Source organism: Vanessa cardui, chromosome 7 (genome assembly GCF_905220365.1).
Source record: "Vanessa cardui chromosome 7, ilVanCard2.1, whole genome shotgun sequence".
In the NCBI taxonomy this organism is placed as follows: domain Eukaryota; kingdom Metazoa; phylum Arthropoda; class Insecta; order Lepidoptera; family Nymphalidae; genus Vanessa; species Vanessa cardui.
In genome coordinates this window covers 10,839,019-10,856,616 of record NC_061129.1, presented here as the reverse complement: position 1 = coordinate 10,856,616, position 17,598 = coordinate 10,839,019, and the positions used below count along the sequence as shown (strand labels likewise).

Below are 17,598 nucleotides of genomic sequence, written 5' to 3'. Positions count from 1 at the left end.
CTAATGTCTCTCTTTTGCTCTATGGGCTGCAAGGTGTTCGTCTTGAGCATTGACACCCAGTAGATTCTGTAAAGTGCCATTACAGAATCTATTGCTGCAACGCGAAGGTATACACCATAACTAGAAAACCGCTGATGATGTCACTATGTAGTAATATCTTGTGCTCTACTGGTCTGAATACATATGTACCAGAGTTCTCCACAATAATTGAATTCAATAATAATAGTGAGTCGGAATTTCAAATATTGAAAACAAACTAGGTATTTAAAAATAGAACACTAAATAAAGACTGATCAAAGGTTGTAAATGCCAAATTTTTATTGACAAAAAATATTCATACAAATATTAAGAAGTGTTAATTTATAGGATATTATTATCGAATGAAAAAAATGAATTTGAGAGTAAGAATAAACTGACTGCGGTTCAGATTATTTTATTTTAAATTAATAAAGTTTAATCACAATTACAGTAAGAGGAACATCAATGCATGAGAATCTGCATCTGAGCTAGTTGGCTGTATGTGTCTCCAGGCATTCTGTAGGCTATGTTGCCAGCAAACGTATTGAGAACTTCGGCTTGTTCTCTTAGCCACTCCAATTGCTGAAACAAAATAATATTTAAAACAACGCCCTAAAATAAAGCCAAAGCTTAAGCAAAAAGTTAAACAGAAACATACGGAAATAGATCTGACTATGGAAATTTTATCCGTAACTATTACGGTTTAACAGTTCCCCTTTTTTATTACATTATTCAGATTTTATATAGGCAAAGTATACTCGTGTATATGTATGATGTGTTATACCTTGTTAGCCGTTTGCGCGGGCAGCGCGGACTGCGCGGCGCGCAGCTTCTGTCGCTGCGCGATGAGGATGTGGCACAGCGCGCGCAGCAGCGCGGGCAGCGCGCGCAGCAGCTCCCCGCGCGCGTTGCGGGCGCCGCACACGCGCGCCTCCACCTCGCTCGCGCTCAGCGGGACCAGCTCGCACGACCGCACCGTCTGCGCGTTGAACGATCACGAATTAGAACTTCCAGCTAATTAAGACACCGCATAGATACGACAGAGTCGAGATGGCCCAGTGGTTAGAACGCGTGCATATTAACCGATGATTGCGGGTTCAAACCCAGGCAAGCACCGCTGATTCATGTGCTTAATTTATCTTTATAATTCATCTCGTGCTCAGCGGTGAAGGAAAACATCGTGAGGAAACCTGCATGTGACAAATTTCATAGAAATTCTGCCACATGTGTATTCCACCGACCCGCATTGGAACAGCGTGGTGGAATATGTTCCAAACCTTCTCAAAGGGAGAGGAGGCCTTTAGCCCAGTAGTGGGAATTTACAGGCTGTTGTTGTTGTTTGTTGTTGTATAGATACGCCGTATTTCATTTGGACGACATCGTCATAACATGTGTGCCGGAACAGCAACAAATCGTTTGATGTCGCACCTCGAGCGCGCCCTCGTAGTTCTCGCTGTGGAACTGGTCGAAGAAGGTCATGAGCTTGCAGAGCTTGGTGTAGGCCTCGAGCAGCGCGGCGGGCGGCGGCGCCACGTCGGGCGCGCGCAGGCGGCGCGACACGCGCTCGGCCAGCGCCGCCAGCCGCGCGCGCAGCCCGCCCGCGTCGCCGCCGCTGTTCACCACTTGCGCCAGCAGCACGCAGAACAGCTCCAGGACTTTTTCCAAATTCTACAACACGTTAAAACGAGACGAGAAACGTTAGTGGCGTAGTCAGTCGACTTCTACGAGTAGTGGATTTTAATTTTTTTATCAATATACCCTTTCATATAAATTTGCAACTAAAATTAATTGTTTATTACACATTTTTAGTATTATATACATACGTTAAATTTCAAAAGTTATATAAAAACATAATCTCGAGTGAAACTACAGTCGTAGGCAGTATATTTAAATTAAATGCTTACCCCGGCGATGTCATAGACCATGATAGCGTCTTCGAAGAGCCCTTTGTTTACGAGCTGCTCGGCTAAGTTCAATGCGATAACCTGTAAAAAAAACATCAAATTACTAATTTTGTCACGTATTGGAATTACTGATAACAATACTAGCATATTGCCTATTTCTCACCTTACTATCTATATGAGGATTATTGAACTGGTCCAGTAAACCGGAGCTTCGCATACCAGTCATGTTATCCATCACACCGAATAATAGATCGTAGTCGCGACTCTCCAGCGCCAGGTCGGTGCAGCAACACATGAACAAGTTCTTTCCACTGGGATCTTTAAGATTCCTGATAAGATTGAAAAGAAGTTCATGAATATTTGAAAAAAAAACTGTTCCTATTAATATTTGGTTGTTTCGACACCTCCTACGCATTAGGCCGTAACATGATTTTTTGCAAAAATGAGATTTCGGTACTGTAATGTATTAAAATATAAATACTACACATACGTGAAAACCATGTTTTCATATTTTCTTTAAATACTAAGATTTTATATAGTCTTATATATGATAAGTTTTATACGAGTACGAGTTTAACTACCGCGCATATAGTCGTTGATCTATTTGAGCGAGCACCAGTGAACCATGCCTCAGTTCCGACGTCGTATAATATAAAAAAAAAAACAAAATATTGCTACGATAATCGGACGCAAAACATTGCAACATAGAAGTTGCGACTTTATGCGTGGTCGACATTTGTGGATTATACGTCGTAACTATAACTTACGATTATATTCATCGTTTTGTATTGATGTAAAGACCTTGGGACAAGACGAATAAAGTCGTAAGGTTTTATTTTTCACCGATTTTAATAAAATACGAATTATAAATTCAATATATAGGCCTAATTATACTCTCTAACATACGATCTTTGCTGTGTACCAAAATTAATCACAGACTGTGTTTGGTGGCTGAGCAATGCAAAGATCAAAGTTAAAAATCGCTCTCCTGAAAAATCACAAATTTTGTCATACGACTGAATGCGTTGGAGGTATCGATTTGTATTATTTATTCAATATGTGTATCAAGTAAAACGTGACGGAATAAAGATTGAAACGTCTCTTAAATATTACCTTAAAAAGAAGTAATAATGCAATGCATCCGATGGGTCCGATAGCTCGAATTTCCTCACATACAGTAGTATGAGTCTTGCCAAGTTCAATCGCCGGAGTGGAATTGGATCATCTGTGTCCACAGATACTGAAATCACATCGAAACAATATTATTTGCGGCAGTTTCAAACTAATTTTCATTACAAATATATAAGAACTAGCGACCCGCCCGGTTTCGCACGGGTGCAATACTGATACTATATATATATACTACAGAACTTATTTATTTACGACATCATATTTAGTCCATTGAAATGTTACAAAATATAGGCCCTCGTGAACATTTTTTTGAGGACGCAATTTTATTTCATAAACCTGTAGGGGGCGTCAATATAAGCTGAAAGCCAAGTTTGTGGGGTTGGCGCCCTTGTGGGGGACAAGGGCGCCCACCATATTGGAAAAAGGAATGAGAACGTATTTTTTAATATAACTTAGAAACTATTGGTCCTACAGAAAATTTGTAAAGACATAATTTGTAGCAAAGTGCTTGAGGTACAATTATGTCTATATGACTTTTTTGTCTTAAACCAATTTTTAAAAAGTTATAAGCTAAAAAGTGAAAAAAACGCAACTAATAGTTTATTAAATATACTTACACAAAGGTGCTTGGACATTACGTGGCGTGCCCAGCATGTACACGTCGTGAAGTGCCAGTGCCATATGGACCCCATGGACTTGATATCTAAAATATAATTCACATTTCATATATATTTTCTCTATCTTTACACATATAACTCTTTTTTCCTGATTAAATTAAGCTATGGTACAAGAAAGTACCACCAGACAAGTGTAATTTCATTACATTCAATGTTAGTAAATATAACTGGTCAGTTTTAGGGCATAGAATCAATGGGTCTTTGTATTTTAAGAATTACACACATAGTAATAACTCAAGAACATTATTTATCATGTTTCTACTGTACCACAGTAGTATTTTTTTCGTTATTCATTTTAATTGTATCAAAAGCACAAAAAAGCAGAAGCAAATTAACATTCATAACAATTCAAAGAATAATCTGGTACCTTGGTATCCTCGACAGAAATTCTATTGCAGGTTCAAACTGACCAGTCAGTGTCAGCACTTGGAAGTACACCAGAGGCTTTTCATATGCGTGATAATGAGTTTCACCTGAACAACAAATAAAAAAATATTTTTTACTTCATCAATATAAACGAGACTCATTAGAACAAATTCAAACACATACTACTAAATATTCACATACTTATATTGAATTAATAATAAAACTGCTTCACCAGTTTTTTTAGTTGAAAAAAGGGCACATATTGGTTACTATTGGATTATAAGCTACCTCAAGTGTGTTCACCAAGTCAAAAAGTATAGTAGAATAAGGACAAAGGAGAGCAAAGAGCAGTGGGGTCATTAACAAACTGTTACTTTGCTTTGTTATGTATTGTAATAAATTTTAGTTTGTGTTGCTTTTGCGTGCTTGTTTTTTATAGTTTTAGTTGAAATACATACCGTAATCTTCTAATATCATTTTTTGTAAATCTGAGTACGAAAATGATTCAGATTCATTGTTGGAACGCGACTTTATAACAGACAATTTAAGCCAGAGATAATCATCAGCGGTTCTTGCTACTTCCGAATGTTCATCGCTAACGTCACAACATCCAATCACACAATAAACCTGAAAATTTTAGCTATTTTAAAACCAAATCAATAATACATTTAACATTACAGATATCTGATGATTAGTATTGATTTTTATAAGAAGAAATTCAAGATGAATATCAAGGATACTTACAGCTCTTTTGTATGGGTCTGTAGAGTTACGAACTTGTATTCTATATTGGAAATTTATTGCAGTCTGTAGTTTATCACTCAGTGCTTTCTCGGGTCCTTTGATGTGTTCTTCCAAGGCAGCAATAAATTCTTCATGATCTCGACTAAGGAATATTATATATTTAAGAAATTTATAATAAGGAAATATATTATTGTCTATAAACAGATATAAAATATAATTCCATACCCAGCTTTTCTCAAACAATGCAAGGCAGCATTTGCATCACCACTTCTTAGGCAATAATAAACCATTGGCCATAGGGGACGATCCTCAATCACGCCATCTGTTAGACCTTGTGTGTTCTGCCCTTGTAAGCGAAGGCCAACAAATCCTCGTACAAGTGGAAAAGTGCCTGGTTCACCCCCTCGCATGGCCGCGGCAGGGTTAGCACGTACTACATCACTCATATACTGCTTATATCTGAAAAAATATTTATTAATAAAATTCATTTAAAATTTTCAATTTTTACAATTACAGTTGAGTTAATTACTATTGAGGAAACAGAACAAAACAATTTTTTTAAGAGATTAATGTTTAATATTATAATTGTCAAAGTAGACACAACAAATTTTCGGCAGATTTGCAATTTTTCAATGTCTTCACTATACAAAAATAAAAACATCACAATATTTATGTATGATCATACCTTTTCTCCAAATACTTCTTCCCTTGAGCTATAAGGCACTGTTGTATTGTCGTATTTCCTCTAGCTTTAAGAGGATCTTCATCTCTGACAAGGGCAGGTATATTGGCCATTGTCTTTATTATCTCCCACATTTCCTTAACTTTCTACAATAAAATTCATAATTGTATAAATTTTATCTCTCATCATTAAATTATTTTATTTACTTTTAATCGCGATTTTGTAATATATAGCCTATTTTAGGAGATTTGTCCTTACAGCTTCATGTAGATGGATACACAATATGTGGAATTTATCTGACTTGGGCAAAGTTGTGAACAATGTTTTATTTCAGAATTAAGTATTACATAAATTATATATTAGATACATAGAAATTATTAAAATACTTACAGGATCATTGAACTCTTCTGCAACTTGTGAGAATTTTTGATGTAAAGCAGTTCTGGACTTCGCACCTTGAAACACTAATTTATTATATTGCTGCACTTGTCTTGCATATGCAGCCTCAATGTTATCCAGCATGGATTGACCAAATTTCTTTGGTGTATCTGCAATGCTTGGAGGTTCTGGAGTGCGTTTCAAATCGAGCCAGTTCTGAGATGGTCCTATCATAGCATTCATTAGCTTTATTTTTTCTTTAGTCCATTCAGATAACATATGTTCCCATTTTTGATCTTCAGTAGTTTGTAATGACTGTAAATTTTTAACAAAAGGATATTTAATAATTGAAATTATAGAATGAAGGTAGTAAAAAGACTATTACTCACATTTTTGTTAACTTCATCAATGAGTGACAATATAGCATTTTCTCTCTCATTTTTTAAAAAACTTTCAATATCAGAATCAGCTATAGGTTGCAAAGGTTCAAAAGTCCTTTTTGAAGATAAAGTTTCCAATTTTTGTGATATTTGTTGTAAGTCTATGCCTTTAGAACCAAACAAAAGGTGTCTGAAATGAGATATGATAAATATTTAAAACAATTTAACATTATAAACATTTTGTATTTATTTAAAATTGAAGTTGAATATAAAGTGAATTTACATTACAAACATTATGAATTATCAACAAGTATAATACATAATCATTTCGAATAACACATAATGTAATGATAACTCACGCCTGTATATCATTTGCTCCAGATTGAATTACTCTGGAATACAGCTCATGTGACGCTTCTAATACTTGACCAAGGGACCGTTCTACTCTTGGTAATTCTTCATTGCCTTCGATTTCTGTTGTTAATTGTTCTGCCTGCTGTAGAAGTTTGCTGAAGTCGTCGTCAGCCATAATTCTAAGGTTATAGCACAGGAAGTTTCAGAAAATTTAGTAACTGATAAAATAAAATAATTTTAAAACTTGTTTATAAGAGACACTTTATTAACGAGGACCCGCATTCCCTGTTTTAAAATATAATTCGGCGTTTTGTTTGGGAGTTTCGTAAACGCGCCGATTAACCGAATCGTATTTTGAGTTTGACACAACATATAAGTCACATAACTGACATTACAATTTTTCATGGAAATAGCAATAATGTTTCACTATGCAGCCTAACACATAAAATTAATTCACCCGAAAAACGAAATTCATTATTGAAAATTCAATAAGACATCTGGTCTTAATTATATTTGATCTATAAAAGAAAATAAAAATTCATGAGCAAATTATTATTTCCATTTTATACAGAATTAAATTAGAATCGCATTCTATTCAAATATTTTTTATAAAGATATCTTTACTGCACTTCAAATCCCAATAAAATATGCAATTTAATAACTGATTTAAAATCCTGAACGATTACAAGTATGGTGTGATGTACGTTTACGAGCCCTTCCAAGCTCATAAACGTACATCACACCATAAAAATTTGGAAATAATGAAAATGAGAGGCTAAATTAAGATATAAGATACGGGATGTATTGTAAAACACGAATTAGTGGATAAAATGAATGTGAAAATAGTGTTAATAAATGAATCTGTAAGAATATCGTTGTTTAAACTCGTGACCATCCTAAAACTATATGGGATAAAATAAGTATTCGCCAGCAAATTGCGAAAGCGTTCAGATTTTTCTACAACTAGTCTACAAGAACAAACTCAAGTTTGACCTGAATAGGGCTCCAAAAATGTTTGCTACCCTAACCAATAAAAGTCGCAATTTTTAATCTACATCTCACGTGACCACACGTAGAAAATACAAGTCGCCATCGTGTGACGTAAGAGCGGCAAATGCGGTCACTTCAGTGTTAAGTTATTAACAGCTAAACTATGTCAACTTTAACTTCAAGGATTTACTTTAAAATTAAATTTCAAAACCAAAGTGCACTTTATTTGTAAGTATTTATTTATTAAAATGCAAACCGGATTTGTAAATGCAAAATGCCGGTCGTATTTATGAATATGGACTGTTATTTATACAGGTGTGACGTCATCAAAATGACTGACAGCGTTATTTGCGGGAATAGAAAGGTTTAAATTTTAATTTCATTTTCGGGCAATAAATGATGTTTATTTTGCCAAAATATATTTGTTGTTGCTTTTTATTTGGATATACAACATTTTGAAGTAATATTTTAAACACAAGAGCAAGGAATCAGAATCATCTTCTATCTCGACGTCCTTTTTATGGCAAACCATCCTAACTTTAGAAAGTCACATGAAAGTTGTTATAAAAACTTATCCATGTTGGCAAGAAACTAAATTTTGTAATTATTCCTCAAAAATCATTAGAAATATCAAAATAACGCCTGTTGGGCTCAGTAAATTTGGGTGATTTTGTTTTGGTTTACGGAGAGGAAAAATATCAGACAGCCGAAGATCTCATATTCCATATCCGGTGCACTGTCTAGTCGCAGATGCTTCAACCATTGCTTGAGATACAATGTTAAATTGTCGATGCCAATGATCCATCTTGACAGCTAAATATCATGTCCCTTGTGCCTGTAATTACACTGGCTCTCTCAACCTTCAGACAGAACTAGGTAACACTAGGTAACTAACTAATGAGAGAAAGAGAACGCCAATATTAATCATATACAGATTTAATAAATAATACAAATTGCAAATTTTTAATTATATAAAATTTAATCATGAAAGAAAATCATACTACAACTGTTGCCGGACTATTACATTACAAATTCTATATAAGTAAATAATAAATGAGATACATATTTTTAAAAAAATCCATTTTATTTAAACTTTTTCGGTCCAAATATAAGGTCAGCATCTGGAGCTCCTTTCGGATGCTGATACTTTTGTCTAACATGCTGTCCTCTATTAGGGTTACCACTTCCGCCAGATCCTCCTCCACTCTCAGCACTATACTCTTCTTCTTCTTGCCTCTCAGATATATTTAAAGTTAAACTGGAATGAAAATAAAGTTAAAGTTTACATACAAGCAATAGTAAATTTTAATTTTGTATTCTATTGTTCTGTACAATTATGTATGCTACAAATGAACATACTAACCGTTTCACTCTCTCCATTTCTTGCTTGTCAGCCAGGGCTTGTTGTTGAAGATTGCTGGCCAGTTCGGGCGGGGCATTAAAAGATTTATATTGTGGTTTGGTACCCTTCCTAACCATCAAAACAAATTCCACTCCTTCCTTGCCTTGCTAAAATTATTAAAAATATTAAATTTACGAATAACGCAAAATAATATTCGTCATGGCAACACTTGAAAATTTAACACGACGACTTATAAAACACGCGAGAGTCTAATTCGCGGCCCACATTCGCTGAAGCTAAGGGCCTGTAGTGAAACACTATATTTACACAATCAGACACAAAAAAAATCTTTTAATAAAATATTTATATTGATTAGTCTTATTACTAATATTAACATCATCACTAACAACTACCAAAAAATATCAATTAAGCATCCGCCTACAAATTAATTTCATAATTCATATCAATATCAAGGTTCATCATACACTAAGGTACTCATTGTATTTTTATATAAACTACTAAACGAATCAATAAAGAAGACTAGTAACATACCAACAATTGTTCGTACGTCTTTTTAGTCGTTTGTCGACACGTCATTGGCACTGCAATATCTCTTTGTTGTGGTCTACTCTCACGTTGTCTTTCGGCAATATTTTCCATTACCATCTTTTCAAATGCAGATTCAAATTCCACATCCTCAACCTAAATTAAAAACAAAACATTGTTATTTATTTTCAGTAACTAACTCATTCAATTAACACTAATTATTGAACTTACAGGTTTAGGCGTAGGTCGTCGTGGCTCAATAGCCATTTCATCAGGTTGAACGTCATTATCATCGTTACCGGTGTTTTCTGTAACAGGGTCTTCATCAGAACTTTCTTCGTGCATTGTCGGGTTATCAGTTTCATCATCTGTCTCTATAATAGTATTTAAGCCATCAGCAACACTGTCTTCTCCTTGATCATCATTATCACATTGCTCCTCTTCACCTAATTCTGGATACAATGTCAATCTAATTTCTTCTATTGCATCTTTGCATTGTTGCCAATCAGAAAACAAAGTTAATTTGGGCCTCAGGCTGGTCAGACATTCTTGGTATATATATTTGACATATATAGGAAATTTGTTCTCCTCAGTCCAATAAGGATCAGAACATTTAAACCAATAATAGTTTTGGAAAAATACTAAAAAGTAATCTAGTCTTTTCTTGCTTGATCCACTGTTGAAATATGCACCACAAGTTTCCAACAGAGCACAGACTAGCCTTATTCTGAACACATTATCTGAAGGGTCTAATGAAGATATAGTGCTATGGTCATTGCTTACACCAAATGTAATAAAGGAGTATAGAACAGTAAAAACATCTCGCGAATCTAACAATTTGTAGTTATACAGCTCTCCAAGGTATCTGACAGTAGCAATTCTTCTTTGATTGTATCTGGGGTGAGGATCCTCCATTGTCACTCGAATTTCTTCTAGTATTGTATCAACCACGGCAGGTGCTACAGCTTCTTGCCATGCAGCTAATTCAGCAGTTAAACGAGCTAATGCTCTTCTAGCACTTGCCCTTACCCTCCATCCACCAGCTAAATGCTGTATTGCTATAGATGAAACTTCAGGATCATCCCAGTTTAATTTTCGCATAAGTCTTAATATTTTTTCTTCATTGCTCTTTTGTAAATCTTCATGAAGAATTTTTCTAATAAATTGATGCATAGGGGGCTCTTCTTCTTTAGGTTGTGCAGGTGCTTCAGGAGGGCAAACATAATAAAATGCATTTTCTATTTGCGTAACATAACGTGAGTCTAAAGCTGAAACAATCTAGAAACATTTTGTGATATAAATATATTATGCATGTGATGTGATTTTTAGATATTTTTATGGTCACAGTCTATTTACCTTTTTTCTCATCATTTGTTGTAAGTATATCATGGTCCTTTGATGTGTATCAGGGTTACAATACAAGTATCTACCACATGTTTCCAACAAATTACATGCCATTTCAATATGATGATGCTTGAAATCATGTAGTAAAACTTTTAGACAGTACAATGCTTCAATTTTTGAATACAGTCCAAATTTTACGAGTTCACCTATAAATCTAACCACTTTAATCTGAAAATAAATTAAAACTTAAGTATCTATCCATTTAATAAGGTGTTACTTTTGAAGATCCATAAATGTAGTTGCAAATATCTTGTTATAAACGAAATCTTTTTCCTTATTAGTTGGATTAAGTGTATAATTTGATATTATAGAAGAAATTAGTAAAAGAGGCAACTTTTATTAGTAATTTCAATTCGTAACTGACCTTTGATTCAATATTTATTTGATCTTTCTTTCTCACGTGATACCTAAAATCTTGTTTTAACATTTGGCAAAGATCTACACACACATCAGGCAGAACTGGATATAATATAGCTGCAAATCGTGAATAAAATGGCAGTAGATCTAATCTTGTTCTAGCTACACTGAACAAAACCCTAGTTAATTTTTTTCTATTATTTTTTGTGTTGAGATTCAAAACAAAATCCACAGCAGCATTGTCTATTAATTCTCGATTAATACAGTTTGGTAATTCATTCAAAAATGCATCAAGCGCATACCTGAAAAAAAACATAATTAAATTTATGCATAAAATCTTCAAATATATATTTTTTACATTATGAACAAGAAATAACAAACTTGTTAGATACGTTGGTTGGTTGTGCTTCCTCCTGTTCCACATCAGCTACAACTGGAGGCTCTTCACCATCACTAAGTTCATCTTCTTTCAAATCTTCATCAAGCATTTCTTCAGTCACAGTTTCGGTTTTACTCTTAACAGCCTGAAAATAGCAACGGAGTATTAAGGGCCGAAAGTGTATTTCATTAGTAATAGTCAATTTAAAAAGTAGTTTGTTACATTGATAACAATTAACCCTTCGGGTGCCTGGTGGGTAAAACTTACATGGCGTGCCTGGTGGGTCTGTGGGACCCGGTAACAAAATGTTTGTTTTTTACTTATTTTATTAGTCAGAACGCCAAATAATGTGTTTATATTTATTTTAGAGCTGTTTAGCTATATGAATGAAAAATAAAATTAAACTAAAGTTCTTCTACAAAGTTATATTAAAAAAATTAAAAAGTCTCTAATTTTACGTAATAAAAATAAACACTTATGTTTAAATCGACAATATTAAATTTTTTAATTGAGGTCAACAATCAAACTTTACATTAATTTAAGGCAGTAATTAATCAACTTACAAACTTTTATATTTTGATATAAAAGTAACAAAGGTATTGCTTGTAACTAATCTGTATTTATGTGACAATTTTCACAATCAAAAATTGCGTGTTCCAAGCAAATATGACTTGTGCAAGACACATAGATGTATTTACTTGTGATCTTTTTGGTTAGGACATACATAACAAAGCTTTTTTTGTACCAGCATTATGTTTTTTGGGTGGTGGCTCTGAGGGTTTCCCTAAATGAGAGCTGATTCTCTTACGTAGAGTAAGATAAGATTTTGCATCTTACAACTATTACGTCGTTCAGTCTGATGTAGAGCAGTATGCCCATTTTTTTATAAAATTCCTTCTAGTATCCGAATTGTTTAACATATGAATAACTTTTGCGTTTATGCCAGTAGTGTTGAGAATCCAGAAATAATAATCAAGGACTTTATATATTGATCTGTGACCAAAATTACTTAATGGCTGGGACATATAAATCACTTTTGTTTGGTTGTATATATGATATCCCTGTTATTTGGTTCGTTATAGACTTTTACTTCTTCCTTGTCAACATCAGAATTGTGATCTGAAATGTATCTGACTCATCTTCACTTTCATCAAAAACTACATCCTGATCTTCATTTTCTTCAAAATTTCTCTCTAAAGCTTGGCGAATTTCATCATTTATTAATCGCCCAGTCATTATAACTGCATCAATATTTTTTCCATAAATAATTTACCACCCAATATAAATTAAAGAGACAAATCAAAAATAATAGCTTAAAGATTAAAAGTTACGCCGCGTGCCTGGTCGGGTCCCTGAGACCCGAGCGCACAAAAAATGCGTGTTGTTCGGATGGGTGTACGTTGTGGACAGCGGGAGAGTAGTCAAAATAGCCGTTAGTTTGTATCGCGAAGCTACTCGGGAGTGCAGCGGGTTTGCTACAAAAATTTAAAAGTTATCGTTGATTTTTTGAAGTGACGGGTCTGTCAGACCCACCAGGCACCCGAAGGGTTAATACTTTGTGACCATTAAGCTAAAGTTTATGTTTTGCCACTTTTTTACTTTCAAGCCAATAAACCAAATATGATGAAATTTGGTATGAAGCAAACTTGACTGCAAGAAAGGACATAGGCTACTTTTTTCCTGATACATGACAATCAACACCTTAAAATGCGAGCAAAACCGCAAGCGTCTACTAGTCTAACATAAATGAGTTAAAAGAATACCTCTTTCATTTGATAATTAGGCATGAAAACCTTTAGATCAGGAAGACTTGTATAAAATGTTCTAGTATCTTCATCCTGCCAAGGATCAGTGCCAGCTTGCATAATAATCTCTTCATTGCCACCAATAGTCACAGTTCCCTGGGTCTCAATTACTATTAGTGAAAGAGTAGGAGGCTCTCCTGCTTCTCCCAATTCCTCTCCTAGCACTTCAGCAAAATTCTGTGCACCTGTTAATAACTTGTCATATGTTGCCTGTAGATTTAATACATTTATTTTAATAGCCGTACTTGTGTTATAATAATATATGATATATAATAATTGAATCAATTTACATTTTAATTAATGATTCTAGTAATAACACCGAAAATGTAAATAAATAATTATACATGTCATTTCAAAAGTTTTTATGGTTTTCAATATTCATACAAAAATTAGTTTAACTGCAAAGATTTTACTATAATCAAATTTTAAAAGATTAATTTCTGTTTGATTTATTGGTCAATAATGTAGGGTAAACATTGAACAATATAGCCCCACAGTGGGTAGGTAGGGTAAACATTGAACAATATAACCCCACAGTGGGTAGGTAGGGTAAACTTGAACAATATAAGCAATGATATAGTAACCTGATGTTGCTCTAGCTGGTCTTTTCTCTCTTGTGATAGTTCACCTCTTGTGTGTAAAGTTCTTTGATTAGCTGCATGAAGAGCTTGTAACTGAGACCTTTCAGCTAATAGATGTTTAGTAAGAGATAGAAAATAATCCTTGAGAAGAGACCTAACAGCTGTTTGTTTCTCAGCTGGTAAAAAAGTGTTTCTTGGTATTGGTAAATTGTATTTCTGAAAAAAAGTATTAATGATATATTTTTTTTATTTTGAGTAAAAACTTTAATTATAGAATAGCTATAAAATGTGATATGATAAAATGACTTTTAAGGTAGAATATTAATTGTAGAAATAAAATAAATAATTCTAACCTCTCCTATATCTTTAATCTTCTTTGGAATAAGTCCAGCATAATCTTCACCACAGTGTTTACAAAATGACAGCAGTATTGGAATATTATTATGGTCTTCTTTATCCATGTTGATTAAGACAGTAAGAACATTTCCCAGGAGTGGAAGACCCATTTTATTAGTAAATATACCAACAGCAATTAATTCTGCATAGAATCTTAAATCGACACGCAATTTAGATGAATTCATTATTTTATCTGTTGCTTTGAATGTCAAAATCTTTTGCCAATTTTCAAAAAAGAAAGTAGAAAATTCAGCGTACGTTTGGTGTACAACAGAACAAAGATTAATAGCCGCAGGTATATCTGACATTTTAAGTTTTGCTTCCGCAATTGCTGCAGCCACTTCAGATATATACTTAGTAAGATTAAGAGCTCCTAAATCTTTCAATAGTATATCCACTTGAGTTGCGCTAAAAGTCTTTAATTTTTTAACAAAGGTTGTATTTTTCTTTAACCCTGAATCTAGTTTAGAAAAGTAGTTGTCTGGTGGTCGGACGCAGTTTAGATTTTGATTTCGCAATTCTGATTTCTGTTTTATTCTTGATTCTAGGTTAGATACGTATTCACTTAGCGCTAGTTTATCATTCTCCTCAGTATCCTCCGGAGTCGTGTTGTCAGCTGGAGGGTCTTCATTATTATCTACTTGCTTTTCTTGTGAAGTCATCGTTACTGATTCATTGAAGGCAAATATATTGTTAGAGAAAGCTGTAGCCAATACTTAGCAAACAAACATTCGGAATTACTCTAATACACAAATCAAAATAGAAACTTGTGTTTTATATGTCATAAGTCATTTGTCATTACGGTTGTTCTATGTCAAATTAGTTAGAGATGAACATGACAGTAAATATACGATGTCGATTGTCGACTTTAATTTACATTCGATTAGTAGTACCTAAAAATATGTTTGATATATCACGAATGAAATATTAAATTCATTGTTTAAATTACCGATGAGATATCCTATCGTTTAAAAAAATATTCAAAAATACAACAAACTTTCTTTAAAAATCTGATAATTTTGCATGTCCCATGTATATTTCTGGGTCGGCATATTTTAGGGCTTTGATTTAATTGTAACGTAGGTAATTTCATTCTTCAAAGGCCGGAAACGCACCTGCAAGCCGGAAACCACCTTCAATGACACACATGCAGCAGGGGATTCTACGGTGTTTAAAATAGTACTTCAAAATTTTGTATGTCCTCATAAAAAGTCAGAATTTTTTTTTATGGCTGATACATAAATTACAGAACCATAAGAAAACTTGGCTTTAATTAACTTAAAGAATTGTACATATTGAAGTGACAATGCAAATATTAGACAAGAAAATATATTACTGAAATTTCTTCTTAAATTATACGTCAATGGCAAAATAAACATCTTTTGTAGCCCGAAAATGAAATTAAAATTTAAGCCTTGTTATTCCCGCAAAAAAAGCTGTCAGTCATGTTGGTGATGTCGCACCTGTATAAATAACAGTCCATATTCATAAATACGACCAACATTATGCTTTTACAAATCTTTATTTAATTATCGTTTAATCCGTACAAATAAAATTTACTTTGATTTTTTTAAATTTATTGTTAAAGTAAATCCTTGAGGTTAAAGTTGATAGATATTTAACCACATCTATAGCTGTAAACACATGATAACTTTACACTGAACTGACCATATTTGCCGTACTTACGTCACACCATGGCGGCTCGTGTTTTAATTCTACATGGCAAGATTAAAATTACGACTTTTTAATTTAGTATAATAAAGTAATAATGTGCTTTCACGACTCAAAATCAGAATTTTTAAGTATATTTCTATATAACCTTTAAGTTTTATTAACTATCATAATTTATATTTCACCACCGTATTGTCTATTGACGGTGGTAATCACTTTCCCTCCGGTAAGCCCACTACTCATTCCCACCTCTAGCATAAAAAGAGATATAGGTACGGCAGGAGGTTAGGATAAGGCTTACGCCGCGGCGCCGGGGACTTTGTGTTAATAATCAGTGTATAGTGTAAATATAATTCGAAAAAGATGTAAAAACTAGTCTAAAAATCAAATTTCACACACAATAACTATGATTTCTTGAGTTTTTCTCTAAATATCGACATCCAAATTAGAAACATTGAAGAAAAACGTACTTTAACATTTTTTTTCATACCCAATTTCACATTAATATATGTTATTTTTTTTGGCATTAGCAGCCTTGATTATAAATATCCATAAACTGGGAATAGACAAACCAGGAAGTAGTTGACCTAAATTATTCTGGTAAGCTACGAGAGAAGCATACATGATATGTTTTCCAATAACCTTAGATCCTAAAACAAAGAATAACATTCTCATTATTGAGGTTCTTCACATGCATCATCACATGACAACATCTCAGGTAATCTCGTCTAGATGAGTCCTTTATGCGAATGACATATAATGATAATAATTTTGTTATTCATATTAAAATGTTATGATTTTTTGTTGATGTATTATACTTTTTACTAACTTGAGTTTTGTAAAGTAAGTGTTTTTGTCACAAATACAAAAACAGAAAGAGAATAAACGTTTAAGTCCATCAATTTAAGAGACCTGAGATAATTTGAGAAGGTTCAATAATTCTTTTTATATATTACGTTTAAATACTTCGATTTCTTCGATGAACATGAACGTTTTTTGTTCGAAAAATATCATGATTGGTCTCATGATATTTCTTGTACATATATTTTTGAGCCTATGTAGTGTAGCTTTCTTTGAAGTTTCAAACTTTTTTCGAACTAAATTTCAACAAATTCGGTTGATCGGTTCTTTGCAGATTGTGATTGATTGTTAGATTTATAATATAACTATAGGTTACAATATATTTTAAAATCTCAATTCATGGTTTATTCGTTTTTTGCCCAAATAATCGGAATTGCGATTCAACAAGAAAATGCTGCTAGTATTCTTGCCACCATTCCACGCGGTCAAGATTTATACAGTAACTAGTTTTAGTTCATATTTTTATATATTTAAGCATTTGATGTTATTAATTCATACGTTAATAAACTTTAACTATATAAATTTTGAGACAAGCATAACATAGTATTGATCATTACGATACTATCGATAGTCAAACTATCGATATTTCTGCAACACAGGTTGTATTATTGAGACAACATACTAAAAATATG

The 17,598-nt window shown here is 33.4% G+C and overlaps 2 protein-coding genes across 2 annotated transcripts; both read right to left on the bottom strand.

Annotated features, from left to right (window-relative positions):
* Nucleotides 1–394: 394 nt before the first annotated feature.
* Nucleotides 395–6,983, bottom strand: LOC124531211 (nuclear pore complex protein Nup93-like). Its single transcript, XM_047105701.1, has 15 exons — nt 6,640–6,983; nt 6,290–6,470; nt 5,913–6,215; nt 5,526–5,668; nt 5,066–5,299; nt 4,841–4,982; nt 4,555–4,723; nt 4,098–4,203; nt 3,671–3,756; nt 3,036–3,162; nt 2,086–2,251; nt 1,923–2,003; nt 1,447–1,686; nt 803–997; nt 395–600 (listed from the first exon to the last, which is right to left on the bottom strand). Exons 1-15 carry the CDS (start codon nt 6,807–6,809, stop codon nt 481–483), a joined length of 2,463 nt encoding a protein of 820 aa, XP_046961657.1. The 5' UTR covers nt 6,810–6,983; the 3' UTR covers nt 395–480.
* A 1,598-nt stretch (nt 6,984–8,581) lies between these two features.
* Nucleotides 8,582–15,248, bottom strand: LOC124531015 (regulator of nonsense transcripts 2). Its single transcript, XM_047105404.1, has 10 exons — nt 14,392–15,248; nt 14,042–14,254; nt 13,416–13,667; nt 11,655–11,797; nt 11,281–11,575; nt 10,869–11,084; nt 9,744–10,790; nt 9,519–9,668; nt 8,988–9,133; nt 8,582–8,882 (listed from the first exon to the last, which is right to left on the bottom strand). Exons 1-10 carry the CDS (start codon nt 15,094–15,096, stop codon nt 8,708–8,710), a joined length of 3,342 nt encoding a protein of 1,113 aa, XP_046961360.1. The 5' UTR covers nt 15,097–15,248; the 3' UTR covers nt 8,582–8,707.
* Between the last annotated feature and the right edge of the window lie 2,350 nt (nt 15,249–17,598).